This window comes from Neopelma chrysocephalum, unplaced genomic scaffold (assembly GCF_003984885.1).
Source record: "Neopelma chrysocephalum unplaced genomic scaffold, ASM398488v2 Primary Assembly neopelma1_122, whole genome shotgun sequence".
In the NCBI taxonomy this organism is placed as follows: Eukaryota; Metazoa; Chordata; class Aves; order Passeriformes; family Pipridae; genus Neopelma; species Neopelma chrysocephalum.
In genome coordinates this window covers 334,831-351,159 of record NW_020897784.1, presented here as the reverse complement: position 1 = coordinate 351,159, position 16,329 = coordinate 334,831, and the positions used below count along the sequence as shown (strand labels likewise).

Genomic DNA, 16,329 nt, shown 5'->3' with positions numbered 1-16,329 from the left:
GGATTGGATGGGAGTGGGAAGGACTGGGAGGCACTTTTTAGGGACAAAAGGGGCGCTGGGATGTACAGGGAGGACACTGGGATAGACTGGGAGCACACTGGGATGTATTGGGAGGACACTGGGATGTACTGGGAGAGCACTGGGAAGTGTTGGGAGGACACTGGAGTGTCCTGGAAGGATACTGGGATAGACTGGGAGGGCACTGGGATGTCCTGGAAGGACACTGGGATACACTGGGAGGGCTCCGCTCCCTGGCCCCTCACGCCCCGCCCCTTCCCACTCCTTCGCTTCCCATTGGCCAGTCTGGGAAGTCAATCACGTAGCGGGGCCAATCGCCTGTCGGCGTGGGTGGTGGGCGGGGTCCCGCCGCTGAGCCCCGCCCACCGCCCGCCTGAGGGAGCGGCCGCGGCGGGGACGCGGTGAGTGAGGCCTCGAATGGGGGCGAGGGGCCGGGACTCTGTGGGGGCTTTGGGGAGGCTCCTTCTCGGCTCATTCTGAGCCTTTAGGGGCCTTCACGGCCCTCTCTGTGCTTTGCGGGCGGTTATGGGCCCGGGGGCGTCTGTGGTGTGCTGTGGGGTTGGGGAGGGGGGGCCTTCCTTGCCCCGCGGGCATGGAGGAGGGTGCGGGGCTGAGGGGAATCTGGGGATCGCAGGGGGACAGTCGGGGGGTTTGAGGATCACAGAGGACATGGAGGGGGATGCGGAGCCGAGGGGGGGTCAGTGAGGGCGTCAGTGTTGTGAATGGGTTTTGGAGGGGGCTGTGGGGCCTCGGGACATGGAGAGGGGTGCAGGGCGAGGAGGGTGCGGGTATCACAGGGGACATGGAGGAGGGGGCTGAGGGGTTGTCTGGGGTGGTCACAAGGGGCTTTATTGTTGTCGCTGGGCTTCAGAGGGGCCTGGGGCGCCAGGGGGTTGTCTAGGGGGTCACAGGGGACATGGAGGAGAGTCTAGGGTCACAGGGGCTGAGAGGGGGTCTGGGGGTCACAGGGGACTTCACTGTTGTGAGTGGGCTTTGGAAGGGGCTGTGGGGCTGAGAAGGGGTCTGGGGGTCACAAGGGACATGGAGGAGGGATCTGGGGGATTTACAGGGGGCTTCATTGTTGTCAGTGGGCTTTGGAGGGGCCTGACAGGCTTTGGGGGCTGCTCTCTGTGTGTGCACTGAGTGGGAGTGTCTGTGGGGCTGGGGGTGCCTCTTTCTTTTTTGTGTTTACTTGGAAAGGGGGTCTTTAGGGTGTTTCCTACACTCTGTTTGGCAGGGGGCTGGGGCTGTTATCCATGGGTTAGTGCTGCATCCCTGTGTCCCTGACATGTCACCCTGTTTCCTGGGCTGTGTGGGAGGCCAGGACTGTGCCCAGTGCCCTGTGCTGAGGCTGCTGCTGTGCCCACCACCCCCAGAATGGAACCAGCCTCCCCTTGGGGTGCTTGGTCACACACTGCACTCCAATGCCTGCTCTGGGGCTCTAGACTGGTGCAATGTTATTCTTACCATGTTTTTAGGCTTGAGTTTACCTTCCTTGTCCTCCCTCCTTTCTGTCCCCACTGGTCTTTGAAAGGAGCAGATGTTTTAAGGGGTTTTCCCCTAAATGAGTGAGTAGGTGAGACCTCAGCCCACTTCTGCTTGTAGGCACTTTCTCGTGTCATCCCTGATCCTGCCTCTCTCTGTGCTGCCTTCTCAGTGACCTGAGGCTTTTCAGAGAAGGGGTGATAATAATGCAAACAGTCTTGGGTATGAGGTTTAATAAGACCAAGCTCAAGGTGCTGCACATTGGTTGTGGTAACCCCTGGGATCAATCCAGGCTGGGGAATGAAGGGATTGATTGCAGATGGGGAGAAGGACGTGGGAATGAGATGCTGGACATGCCCTCTCCATGTTCACTGGCACCCAGAGAGACCCCCCATATGCTGGGCTGATCCCACAGTGTGGGCAGCAGGTGAGGGGGGGATTCTGCCCCTCTGCCCCCTCAGGTGAGACTCCACCTGCAGAGCTGCCTCCAGCTCCAAGGTCCCCAACACAGGAAGGACATGGAGCTGCTGGAGCAGGTCCAGAGGAGGCACCAAGATGATCAGAGGGATGGAGCAGCCCTGCTGTGAGGAAAGGCTGGGAGAACTGGGATTGTTCAGCCTGGAGAGGAGAAGTCTTTGGGGTGACTGACTGCAGCCTGAAGAAGCCAACAGGAAGATGGAGAGAGACTATTTAAAAGGGCATGGAGTGACAGGACAAGGGGAATGGCTTCCCACTTACAGAGGGCAGGGTTAGATGGGATATCAGGGAGAAATCCTTTCCTGTGAGGGTGGGGAGGCCCTGGCACAGGTTGCCCAGAGAAGCTGTGGCTGCCTCATCCCTGGAAGTGTCCCAGACCAGGTTGGACAGGGCTTGGAGCAACCTGGGCTAGTGGAAGGTGTCCCTGCCCATGGCAGGGGGTGGAACGAGCTGAGCTTTATGTCGCTTCCAACCCAGGTTGGAAAGGTTCTATAAACCCAGGTTCTATAAACCCAGGTTCTATAAACCTGGGAGGCTGAGAAGCTCTGTAGGGAGAGTGTTTTGAATGACTTTGCCAGGATTGCTGCAAACTCAAATCCTGTTGTAGCAGTAAGTTATGGCTTTAAGGCAGAAAGTTCTCCCTGAATGTGCCTTATCCTCACCTCAGTCCCAATCCTCACCTCAGTCCCAGTCCTTCCTGCACAATCTGAACAGTTCACTGGGAGGAGGTTGTGTCTGGGAATCAGTGGGAAGGCTCAGCTTTCCCTGATGAGGTGTGTCCTTGTTTACCCTGTTCTGGAGCTGGGAGGCTGCACTGCTCACAGTCACCTGGATTTGAGGGCTATAAATACCTCAGTTCAGAGAAGTGTTTTTTGTGATGTAAACATCAAAACAAGTGAATTACTGGGGTCAGAAATTGTGGGTTAGTTTGTGGACAAAGCTGCTTGTGAGAGTTGTTATTATTCTTCAGGCTGGATTGCCACGTGCCTTTATTACTATTCTATTTAGGGACAGTCACCTTTTACCAAAATAGACTGATGCTGTTTATAACCTCTGAGTACTTACATCACTAAAAAAAAATGCCCTTTTGCAAAGCAGCCTGTACAACAATTGTTTATCCTGGCACAATTGTCTTTATTTCCTATAATAACATCCACGTAAAAGGGTCTTCTGTGCTCTGATCTTACAGCTGAAATGCAGCAGTTTATGTAGAATAAATGAAACCTGTGCAGATGATTGTGTCTAGACTTATTTCAGATTATCTTAAAGCAATTAGGAAGAGGTTAAAGTAAGTTCTGCTGTCATGGAAATAGGCATGTACTGAGTTATTGATATTGTTTCAAGACAGCACACAAAAAGCTTTTTGATCTCTTTCAGTGCTGCCTTTTGCTGGTGGAGTTGAAGGGGGTGAGTTTTCTGTTTGAAAGGAGTGATCTTTGTGGTAGGAGTTCATCACATCATTTTATTTTGAGGGAGCTCTCTGTTTTCTATTAAACTCTGTATAAATGAGTGGAGTTCAGTGAGCCCAGTCAAGCTGCAGTTGCTGACCTGGAAGAAGTTGTAGTTGGAAGGACCAAACTGGTTATTTCTATTCTTCTCAACAGTGGTGAGAACCAAGTTATAGCAAAGCCATTTGAGCTTTGAGGTGGATTGCATGGACCTACAGGCAGAGAAAGTGGTTGGGGTTTTTATTTTATTTTTTGGTGGGGTTTCTTGGGGTTGCTTTTTTTCTGGACAGGTTTTGAGACAGTTCTTTGAGTGGAAGGTAAGACAGTCATTCCAGAAGCCTCATCACTGATCCTCTTTGTGCAAACAGAAATTTATCATCTGAGATCCATCTTGGTTTGTTGGATATGTTCAAAATCACTCAAAGTTACACTTTATTTTCCTGTGCTCCAGAGGAAGCCTTACCTGAGCTATGCACAGCAATCATCTGTCTTTCCTTCCCCAAAGTATTTTATAACCATCAGAATTGAGAAACCCTCTTCCCTGAGCTGATTTAGTCATAAATCTGATCTTACCTCAGTGTCTTTGAGGTACCTTCATGTCTTGGCACGTTCAGTCTTTCCTTCTCAGAATCCAGCAGGTTTCATAAGCACTGACTTGGAGTTTTCTGTTCAGGATATTGTACCATTTCTTTGTGTGGTGACTCAGTCTGTCTCTATAGGTCATGAGAAGTAAGAATCATCATCTTATTTTATTAGTTGCTGCTTTCAGCACCAACTGGGGCCATGCCAGGATGTGTTTGTCACTCAACCTCATCTTGAACTCATTCCCTGTGCCAGTGACAGGCAGCCAAGTGTTTAGTTCCCAGTGTGGCAGCACAGTCAAAGGAAGCAGAGTGTAATATTATTTAAAAATGTTGCTATTAACTCTACTTTAAACACCTGAAAACCCACAAGCAGAAAATTTTGGGTGTAGAGAAAGGTAAACAACACTTCACCCTTTGTAATGAATTTGCTCTAAGGCTCCAGTGCTGTAGTTAACACCACCTTTGTCCCCTTTTGCCAAAAGCTGGGATCATAAAGGGACATTGGTCAAGCAGTGGGACTGGATTAATAATTGCATCAGAGTTGCAGAGTCCTGTTAGGAAAGTCACTGCAAAAGAGGCCAACCCAGCAACCAAATAACTTGTGAAAGGAGCCTTGCAGGGCTCCCTGAAACTGCACGTCCCTGTGCACTCTCACTTCGTTACCTGTTCTTACCAAAGCCACTGTCAGAGACTCTTCCTCCTTCTAGAAAGTTTAATAAATACAAATTGAGTCTCCCTAAAGCTTCAACTTGGACAGACTCTGGAACTGCTGCATTCTGTTTTGGGATGCAGGGGAGTGTGTGGATAATGAGCTCTTTCTTTACAAGAAAAATGCTGAGTTGGTGCCTGCTGATAAAAGCCACTTGAGCTGTCTAAAGGATCTCCTGATTTTTAAATGAATTGCTTAATAAGAAGTGAGTTTATCTAGAGGATCAGTTCATTACTGGCTAATTTAACCCACATCCAGACAAGCAGCACAATAAACACCTTTCTGTGAGGGAATGTAAAAGGATGAGGAGCCACCAGCATTTTTTTCCATACTTTAGTCATAAGTAGCATAACCAGAGCTAATGCTGAGTCCAGAAATTACCAATTTGCTAAAATTAACCTTTTCTGTAGAAGCAGTGTCATTGCCATATCTGGTTTTTGGGGAGACCTGGCCAGACTGTTGATGAAAACCCCTCTGATTTCAGGTTTTTGATCCCTGGACTGGATCTCCAGTTCCAGCATGACAATCAGCTAGAGCTTTTGGACTATCTTTTACCAAGGTTAGTACAATTTTGGGTCCCTGGCTTTTGGATGGCTTTGCCATGGGAATTCTTTACTGAACAGCCTCCCTGTTCTGAGCCTTGACAGCAGAGAGATCCTGGGATTTGTAAGCCAGGCAGCTGGAAGGGAATGTGTTGTGGGAGTCTGTTACAGGGAAATAATGACAGTTGCTGTAAGTAAATGAAGTCCTGGGAGCTGCCTTCCCTGTGTCTCATTCCATCAGCTTTCATGGACCTTTCCCCTCCTGTGTCTTGTTCTAATTTGCAGTCACAGTGTGTCCTCTGACCTGGCAGAGACTTTAGGTTGGCCTGGGTGGGTTTTGGCTCCACACAAAAGGACTAAGGACTTTTGAAGGGCAACACAGGCCTGAAATTGAGAAGGAAAATCAATGGCTGTTAGTCTTGGGAGCAGCATTGAAGTGGGCTGTAGTCACTGAAGCTCAACATTCAGTAATTTCATCTGCAATTTGGGATTGTTTTTTCCCTCTTGCCCTCAGAACAACCTCAAATGTGTTATGTGCAGCTATTAAAAATGGTTCTAATCCATGGATTGCTCCTGGGAGCGGGAATGTTCAGTCATTGCATCGGTTTTGCTCCTGAACACACAAATATAGCAATACCCTTGTGAACTATAAATTGGAACGGGTTGTATTTATCCCACTGTCAGAGTGGCTGCAGAATTACTCAGCTATTGACTGTGAGAATAAAAATCTGCCTGAGATTCAATACTGAAATAGCCAAAAGAAGCAATAAAAAAAGGGATGATGGAAGTGGAATGAATATAGAGAAATGAGAGCGCAGCTCTGCGTGGCAGGTTTGCCTCTGCAATTTGTGGACAAATAATATAGATTAGCCTTTATTAGTCATGCTTTCAGTAGCAACAGTGAGTATTACAGGAACTGAAATCAGTTACCAACCAGCTCTCATAAAACAGTGCTACGTCCCTCACTTGTGATGGGGTGTTGTAGTTTAGTCCCTGCAATCAGGGAATTTTCAGAAGGAAGCAGAGCGTGGCAGCCATAAAACCAGCAGAGCTGACCCTTGTGATTGATAGCAGTGAGATGATGTGTTACAGTTATTGATTGCTGCTGCCACGTGTCTGGTAGGCAAAGTTGTGGCTACGTAGCTTTGAAAAACAGATGGGGCAGGTGTAAATAGCAAGGCCGTGTTTGATAAAAATGTTTTTTAATAAATGTAATTCCTGGTCTAGAAAGCACAGCTGAATCTCCTGGAGCCCAGTGCTGTGACTCCCTGTGCTGGGACAGCAGCTAATCCCGTTTGCTGGAGTGAATCTCTGAGTCCACATGATCCCATTGGGTGTCCTGTAAACTGCCTGGATTAAGCACCTGCCCCAATGTGAGTGATTTTTTTCAATTTAATAATCAGTGATGCTATTTTTCTCCAAGTGTATCTGTTTTATAGCTAAATGGCTGCAGTTCTCACTCAGGTTGTGCTGGTAACTTGGAGAAACTGGAGTGAGAGGTGCACAAAGGAGGTGAGTAGGGAAAAGGCAGGAAGGGAGAAACTTCACAGCAGCAGCAGAGTTCCTGGTCAGACTGGAAATGAGCTGGGTGGATTTTCCAAGTCCCTCAGTTCATGTGCTCCCATAGCATCTGCTAGTTCAACATGACTGGAACAAGCAGTGGAGAAAAACAGAATAATGGAGCTTTAACCTCCATGAAAGTGAGCTCATTTCTTCTTCCTCTGGGTGGGTGGATTAAAAACTGTGGTGTTACATTATCTCTACCCCCAGAAAAGCTTCCAGTCTGCCTGGAATGTTATCTGCTGGGGCAGTTGGGAGTTATGAATGAGTTCCCCAATCCATTGACAGAAATGTTCCAGCAGGCACTTGCAGACTTCCCTGTAGTCTGATGGTTTTTGAGAAGCCCTTGGTTGGGTGTCAGGGACTGATACAGGCTCAGGAGATGGACATTTATGCAGCAAAGGCCTTTATACTGATAGGATTTTTGGAAAAAAGACCTTACTGCCTATATTGGGAAAGGAGTCTTTGGAAATTTTTAAAAAGTTTGCTTTGTTTCTGGTAACTTTAATCAGGAGACCAACTAAGGAATAGAAAAGAAATACAGATGATTAGAATTTCAGTTTCTAATTTGCTGTTACATTTTGATTTCTGAAATCCATGGAGTTTCTCTAATATATATAAGCACAATCTGGCTCTTTTCTATAGAATCTACCTCATTCTTTTCCATTCAGACAGGCCAAGTTGCAAGTATAAAAAATAAGATTATTCAGTGATGGGCAAATCAGGTGTGTTTGGGAAATGATTCAGTTCAATATAAAGCACCTCAAAACCTCAAGGTTTTGCTCATATCCAGTTTCTACGAGTTCCCATCTAATGGTGTGTAAATTAGGTAATATTTGAGTCCTTTGGGACCCCAAATACTGCTGATCTCTGGGTCCAGCTGTGCCACAGAGCAACTTCAAACCTCCCTTTTGAAGCTGATGGAAACCATTGATCTGGTGCTGCACTAATGGGGAGAAATATTGATCACACACATTTCTTGGGCATGTGGGAGAGGAGCTCTCCCATTCCCAGCTTTCTCCCCCCTGTTTCCCATCCTGTAACAGAGCTGGAATGTGCCTGTCCCTGCCCCATCTCTGTCACTGCTCCCATCCCACCATCCTGGGGAGGGAAGTGCCCTCCCAGGGGGAATGATGTGGATCTCAGGAAGACTTAAAGGAATGTATTTGATCTGAGGAGCTGCTTTCACATGGGGTTGTGCTGAGGAGTGATGAACAGCTGGGTTAGAGATGGTCCTCTGGGAATGTGCTGCACGAAACACTGAAGTGAAACCAGTCTAATGATTTCTGTTACCTTGTGTTGCCTGAGCAAGGGGGAAACTGGGGTTCTGTTTATTGATAATTATAAACCTGTGGAGAGCTTAGTGCATTAAGGCTGTGCTATATTTAAATGGTGTTTTGTCTGCCAAATGTCCCTATTACAAAATGTTCTTTGCCAAGATCACGGGCCTCTCCTTTTAAAAGCTGGTTTTGAAACTCTCAGTTGTTTTCAGAAAATTGGTTAATGTCCATAGCTGGGGCATCTCTGTCTGTCTTCACTTTGTGCTGTTAAGTCATTCCAAGAGCATTTTAAAGGTGGTATGAGCAGCTACAGGAAATGCCACTTCACCACTTGTAGAGTGGAATTATTGCATTTCTGAAAGATGAAACTATTATTAAAGCAGAAAATAGAGTGTTCTCCAGCCTCTCACCCTGTGTGCTGCAGACACTCAGCAGTGTCTTTAATTAGGCTGTCACAGCTGAAGTAAAAATAGCAAAACAAAACCTCCTATGAACCAGCTGTGAGATTTAAAGGCTTTTACTCCTCCCCAGAGCAGGGAGCCCTGACAGGGAACATTCCAGCCCCTCATCCTACCACAGGGCTGGAGGAAACATTCACCTGCTGGTGTTGAGCCTGTTGGGATTTCTGCTCTTGTGAGGGGCAGTCCAGCTTTACCACCAAGAGCTGATTTCTTGTATCCTCAGTCAGACTGACAAAAGCCAACTCATTTCATGTTGTCCATGTTAAAAGGTCTAAAATGTCACTGTTTTGGTCATGTCTGATCAGGACCGAGTTGAAATTCTTGGCTTAGAGAGCTGCTTTGGACATGAACAGACCCTTTAATTAGCAGGCTCTGCACTAAAATTTATCTTGTTAAGGATTTATTAAAATCATGCATAAACTGCAATAACTGGGGTTATTCAGCAGAGTTGAATATTCCTCCCAAGGACAGCCTCTGAAGACCATTTCTTTGAAATAAATTCATTTTTTAAAGTCCTGGCCTTTCTTTTGCATGTTGGCTTGGATATAAACATGAAACCAGCTGCAGTTTTGGCAAGAATATTGATGGGTTCTTGCTTGTCAGATTAAAAACAAAATGGAGTGGACTGCTCTGGAATACTCTTCAATTTTAGAACTTTCCTTTTTCAAGAGTGACCTTATTCAATGCCCAAATGAGCACCTTTCCTCTGCACCAACACTTCATTATGTGTGTTGAAACAGGCATCCTCTCTGCTTTTTTCAGTTTTGTGTATTTTTTTTTTTAGTGGTATTTTCCCTTTTTTTAAACTCCCACAAAATATGGCTCCAGTTCCTGGCTAATTTTGCTGTACCACTGCACTGGCCAAATATTTTTGTGTAAGAATTATTAGTCACAGGAGAAAGAATGTAACGGAATATTCTTAGAAAGCGTTAGAACTATGCTTGACATGTAAAATATTTATCCAGACGCGTAAACAAATCAAGAGGTGTTTTGCCAATGTCCCACCGTGAACTTTTGTTGAAGTCATGAACTGCTTTTCAGTTCTTGAAAATAAGGGATCAGGTTCTCTGCTGACATAAACTGGGAGTGCTGATGGTTGGCCTCACCTGACTGAAATTTTAGCCCCTGCTTTTGCCTCCCTAAAAATAAATCAAGATGTGTTTTCTGAAGAGCTGTAACTGTGCTAAAAAAAAAATCCTGTGTTTATGTTGGGTTTGGATTACTCTGTGTTGCTTGTAGTTACTAATGTGGCTCCGCTCTATGAGGAGCCTTATGTTTGTTTTGCTTTTTGGTATTATCGGTATCTTAGTGAGAATTAAACAGTTGTGTTTGATTCAGGGAACTCTGTTGTTTTTAAGGATGACACTGATCATCTTCCCTTTGTGCCTCTGCTCCTGAGGAGCATCTGGGCCCTTCAGCAGGAAAATTCAGCTGTGGCTTTATCTGAGCTGCCTTCCAGTGACTGTTGTGGTGAGATATGGCAGTGCCTCCTGGGGATGCCACATAATCCCCCTGGCAGGGGTCCTGTCTCATCCCAAAGTTTGGGAAAGATCTCCTGTGCTGGGTGACAACACCTGAGTTTTGCCAAGCCTGGTTCTGCCCTTCCACACTGGGCCTTGAGTCGTGAATCTCTTTCTCAACTCTGCAATATTTCAAATTAAATTGCATTCCATTGCAGCCTCCCCCGTTTTGTTTCGGTTTTTATTATTATTATGATTTTGAAATCCCTTTGGTAAACAGCTCCTGTAACTGCATTCAAACTTTCAAAACTGTGCCATCTATTGTTAGTTTTCCAAACTGCTGCTGTGTCATTGGTTAAAAATCAATGGCAGTTGGAGTTGTAGGGCATGAGCTGGGAATGAGGGAGCAGTTACTTGTTGGGATCCCTTCCAGAGGAGGAAGGTGGAGTTTGGAGCTGCTCACAGCCCTTCTAAAATAAGAGTCAAAGCAAGTAGGGGCTTTTTTTTTATGGGTGACACACCAGATAACTTTTTGTAGGAAACTAAAAGCTCCATAAACGAGGAAAGAGTTTTGTTTTAGGCTCATTATTCTCTCTGCTGATATTCTGCTCTGAGATAATCCACTCAGATTAAAACTTGTGCAGCTCAAAATATCCTATGCTCATCTCAAGGGATCCACATTGGACAGTTGCCCTGCTAAAAGCAAAGAGGGTAATTATAAAAGCTAATCTATAAATTATAGCTATAAAAATGATATAAATTATATAAATATATTTTATATAATATATAAATGTATATTATTATAAAAGCTTTTTTTTGTAGTCCTGTTGATGGCCACCTGCCTCCCCTGCTGTGGGACAACAGACCTTGATTAGAGGCTGTTGCTCTTTACATTTTCCCAACTTCTTTACCAGGCCACAGGTGCTTTGTTGCACCTGAATCTAAACAGACAAGATAATTGGGCATTAAAGGAATAAAATCTTGCCCCCAAACCAAAGGTATTAACAAGTGCTTGAAATGCAAAAGTCAGTAAATTAGAGACAACTTGGATTTTTTTATGTTAGATTGATTGGCTTGTTTTTAAGTAAGATCCCTCTTAAGGCATCTTTCATTCACACTTCAAGACTTGTCAGGACATGTTTTGTCACTGGCACTGGTCAGGATAAAAAGAGTTTCCTGCTTCTTTGGGCTTAAAAATTCTATATTATTGGTGGTATGTGATGTATTTAACTCTGTTATTCTGTGAAATTGTGTTTGGAGCAGTCTCTGGGAAATCCAACTCTGTCTTAGGGGAAGGCAGTGAGAAAAACAGAATAGATTGATTCCATATTTGAGCTGAGAGAGGGGAACATTTCCAGGTGACATAAAAATGTGACATCTCTGCCCTGCTGTGTGAAGGCACCTGAACACTGAGGGAAAGGCTCATTGGCAATGCACTGATGTATCAAAATAACTGATTTTATCCTCATTTACTGTAAATTGATTTGAGCCCAGGTCCAAGGTCTTCTGGACTTGGGAATCCACATGGATGTGGTTGTGTACACATCCAAAAAATCTGGTAGTTAATTCCTCTCTACCTGCACAAGGGATATGTGGCAGGAGGGTGTTTAACCAAAGGGTTTAACAAAACTGGACCTTTTCTACTGCACAATTCCTGCAAAAACAGGCTGAACCAGGAATGTGAGGAGAGAGAAAGAATTTGGGGGGACTTTTGCTCGAAAGAGAAGACTTAAAATCAAACTGTTTGTTCCTGCACAGATCGTTACATTCAAACGTTCCATGAATCAGCTGCGGGGGGTGTGTGAGGACTTTTAAACTGAAATATTTACATGAATCAGCCGCTGGGCTTTGGGGGAGTGACCAGCGCTGCTCTAAGAGATTAAACTGAGCCTTGCTGTGCCTTAGTGCTTCCCTGGGATCCAGAAGGATTTTGGGATCCAGGTGCTGGAGGCACTGAGGACGGATGAGCCGGCAGTAAGTGAGGAGCTGGGAGGGGGTGCTGGGCACGGGGTTTGCTCCAGAGTTACTCCAGGAAAAGGGGGGAATTAGTTCTCTCAGAAGTTCTGATGGCTGCAGGTGGATCAGATTCCCTTTAGAATTCCCTCAGAAATTCTCCTTATGCTTTTTTTTCTACAGCTGACAATTAAGAATGTGTGAATTTGAAACCGAGTTCAATTTAGCTGCCCAAGAGCAAAACTTGAGAAAGAAACCAGCATTTTAAAATCCAAAGGAATAAGGCAGCTCTTGCTTTTATGCTCTGCTGGAACACGTGGGTTTTTCTGAAAGCATTATAAGTACTTTTGCAGAGAGTGGTAGAACAGAGAACACAGCAAAACTCTGTTTTCTGCTGCTCTTTCTCTTGTTGCAGGTTTTTACATAAGTATTTGTAGCTTAATCTAACACAGATGAAGGGAAAGTGTAACTCAAAGGTGTCACCTGCCTTAAAACTTTATTTAGCTCAGTATTCTCCATTTTAGCAGAGGAACATTTGTTTTTCCTGTCTCTAGATAAAAATAACCTGCTTATACTTGCAACAGCTCATCTTTAGCCAGAGTTTTTCCCTTTTACCCTCATCAGATCTGCACATTCCATCCTTTTGCCAAGGAAGCCAGCTTTATTTAAATTGCTGAATTCAATCAGACAGCACTAGCAAAGCTGCCACTGCCACAGTGGTAAAAAGCTCTTTATGAGGATCAAATATATAATTTTTTTGCCTTTATTCCAGTAGTGTGAAGAGTGGAAATAATCTGTATAGTTTGCTTGATTGTGGCTCTTTAACACAAATACCTTGAGCCTCACAGGGAGGGAAATAGAAAAGCATTAACCTGTTGCCTTGGTGGGAATTTTGTTCCCTTCTGACCCTCCTGGTGGTGGGACATTGCTGTGGTGGGACAACTCCATCCATCTTGAGGCTGCCATGAGGACTCTCCTATTTTGGACAAGTCTGTAATAGGTTACATCAAGTTAATAAATCTCAATGATTTTTCTACATGTGTTAATTTTAGTGATTAAAAAAAGTGATGCTCTGAGTGTGGGGCACTGATGTGGCTCCTTGAACAGAGCACTGGTGGTGACAGAAGGACCTGGTGAGCTTTGGGTCTTAACCTAAGGTGTGCAAGTGAAGTGTTAAACCATTAAAAGCAGAGTGCCAGCTGTAGTTTTGAATTGCATTGGTTGAAACAGTGGATTTTTGTTAAGCCTCAAGTAAAGGAGTAAGTCAGTAAACTTTGCTAACAGTGCAGCTCTATGCACAGAATGGGAGGAACAATCCAGCATTTCATCAGCTTCCTTGCTGTCTCTTGCCAAAGTTTTTGGGCTGCCCTGCATTGCATCAGTCCTGCTGGACATTCTTTTCCATCTATCATTTGGAGCCAGATGGAAAATGAATCCTCTGTATATTGATAGAGTTATTTCATAACAAGGGAAAAGCTTTTTGGCCTGTGCCTGTGCTGGTTCAACCTATAAATCAGCTTTTATTGCCTGGTTGTGTTCATGTTTGGAAAATGAAATGAGGATCATTAATAGGTATGTGAAGAGCATGATAAGGCTCCAGGTAGATGTTTTTCTCTCTGTTGCAGTCTGTGTGAATGCACTTCCATGTTTTTCTCCAGTGGTCCAGGTGTATCCACAGGTGCCAGGGAGTGGCAGCCTCAGACCTGCCAAGTCTCACCTTGCCCTGGGCATCTCGTTTGGTTCCGGTGCACAGGGCAGTGCCTCGGGCTCCACCTGGAGACTCCAACTTCCCTCCTTGTGGGACACCTGTGGAGCCAGGCTGGGAGAGCTGGGAATGTTCAGCCTGGAGCAGAGAAGGCTCCAGGGAGACTTCAGAGCCCCTTGCAGTGCCTAAAGGGGCTTTCCCTTTACAGAGTAGGAAATCAATCATTGGGAGTTTGTTTCTCTGCTTTTATGTTCAGAGAAATTTTTGGCATGTTCCAAGGATGTCTTTTAAGAAATTTGTGCTGGTTTTGGCTGATACAGAGTTAATTTTCTTCCTAGTAACTAGTAGGTGACTGTGGTTGGGATTTATGCTGGAAAAGGGGGCTGATAACACAAGGATGTTTTAGTTATTCCTGAGCAGGAATCACACAGGGCCAAGGTCTGCTCTGCTCCCCACCCCACCAGTGAGGAGTTGGGGGGACACAGCCAGGACAGCTGAGCCGAGGGGTGGATATTCCACATCATATGGAATCATGCTTGGAATATAGAGGTGTGGGGGAAGAAGAAGGAAGGGGGGGATGTTGGCAGTGATGATGTTTGTCTTCCCAAGTCCCCGTTAGGTGTAACAGAGCTCTGCTTTCCTTAGGATGGCTGAACACCTGCCTGCCCATGGGAAGTGGGGAATGAATTCCTTGCTTTGCTTTACTTGCATGCACGGTTTTTATAGAGTCATAGATTCCCAGAAGTCATCTCATTCCACCCCTCTGCCATGGCCAGGGACATCTTCCACTGTCCCAGGTTGCTCCAAGCCCCATCCAACCTGGCCTTGGACACTTCCAGGGATGGGGCAGCCACAGCTGCTCTGGGCAACCTGTGCCTCAGGGAAGAATTCCCCTCACAGGGAAGAATTTCTCCCAGATATCTATCTGCCCTCTGGCAGTGGGAAGCCATTCCCCCTTGTCCTGTCAGCCCATTTCCTGACTAAGAGTCTCTCTCCACCTTCCTTGTAGCCCTTTCAGATCCTGGAAGGGGCTGTGAGGTCTCCACACAACCTTCTCTTCTCTTTACCTATTAAAATGTCTTTATGTCAACTCACGAGCTTCTGTTTCAGTTCTCTCCCCATCCCACCAGGGAACAGGAGCACGTGTGGGGCTTAGCTGCCATCTGGGGTTAAACCAGGACAGACATTAAAGCCAGGCTTTGACCATTGTGGAAAAACATGCAGTTCTATTAGAAATCCATCTTGTTCTGGAGGAGTTGACTGTAGAATTAGGTCAGGCACACCCTGCGTACTCGTGTTTCCTGCTGGCTCATATTTCTGACAATAATTGTACATGGGAATGTTTTTGTGGACTTAAAGTAGTGTTGTCACCTTAAAAAGTAGTTGTTTGGAGTTTTATTTCAGTCCTGGTGGTTAGCTGTGGTTTAGGAAGAGGGGGAGGGTTGCTCACCCCCTGATTCACTCACTGCTTGTCCTTCCTTGCCATTTACAAACCAAATGGTAAAGTAAATTACTCATTTCTACTATTTTTACTCTCTTACAACCTCTCTCCTGCCATGCCAGATGACAGTGAAGCTGTGCAAAAGCTGTCAGATGTTACAGCCAGGGCTGTAATTCAATGGGTTTGGACAGCTCAGCTTTGCATTGTTTTCCTTTGAAGTTTCTGTGAAGTTCTTGATACCTAAAATACTCTGTAGTGGTTCTTTAAAAAAAATCACAGGGATAAGGAGTATATCCTTATCAATATAACAAAATATTATATTTATATAATTAATAAAAGTAGAAACCAGCAGGTTTGTACTGATGCTTTTGTTACCTTTTGTTTAATGAAGTGCTGCATCTTAATGGGTTTTCTGTGCTGGATGTGTTGCTATTATTCAATTCCTTTTTGTGGCACACATCACCTTGTTTATGATGATCTGTGCAACTTAAACCATTCAGCTCCTTCCAGCAGCTGAGTGAGAACTGTAAACCTTGGGAATGGCTTTGGATGTGCCTCAGATTCGTTAGGGTGAGGAAGGATAACGTGCTGAAGATCTTCCCAGCCTCTCAACATTGCAGAACGCTTCCTTCTTAAGAATTGCACAGAACAAGGATCACCCTCTTCATCTCTGCAAAGCATTTGTAGCATGAATTGTTTGTGCCAAAGGTTCATTGCTAAATAAAACTGTTTCCACTTGGTGATTAAAAATAATTTAAATATGACTTTCATATTTTTCTCTCAAGAAAAGACAAGGCTCTAGGCAAGTTCAAAGAAAGATTATTTCACCAGGACCACCAGCACATGGTTTGGAGACAGATGTTTGTGCAGTTGCACAGTTCATTTTTGGTGTTGGCGTGTTCTGGAGGGAGGAGGGACCCACATATCCCAAGTTAAGGTAAAACCAATGGCCAGAGCCAGATGGGAATTTTGATTTTTGACTCTGATACTGATTTCCTTTAAAAAAATAAAATCTCAGCCTGTTATGGAGCTCTTTGATCTTTAGTGCTGCATGTGACTTGAGCTTTTGATACTCCTGAGTGCCCAGCTCCCAAAATCCAGCTGAGTCTTCCAGCTTCTCTGTGGACTGATCCTCCTGATTTGAGAACACAAACTGCTCCTTACCTGATCCTCCAGGATTTGAGAACACAAACTGCTCCTTACCTG

At 45.3% G+C, this 16,329-nt stretch overlaps 1 protein-coding gene across 3 annotated transcripts in view; it reads left to right on the top strand.

Moving 5' to 3' along the window:
- The first annotated feature begins 402 nt into the window (after positions 1-402).
- Positions 403-16,329, top strand: part of KCTD20 (potassium channel tetramerization domain containing 20) — a 28,755-nt gene continuing 12,828 nt past the window's right edge. Inside the window, exon 1 of one of the 3 annotated variants that reach the window (XM_027697709.1) lies at positions 403-419. Coding sequence is in view for 1 of the 3 variants with exons in the window: in XM_027697707.1 (XP_027553508.1) it covers positions 11,988-11,998 (11 nt within the window). In the remaining 2 variants the exon portion in view is untranslated. Of the gene's footprint in view, positions 420-6,751; positions 6,776-11,898; positions 11,999-16,329 lie in introns of those variants that run through there. The other 2 variants (XM_027697708.1, XM_027697707.1) reach the window with 2 other exon arrangements.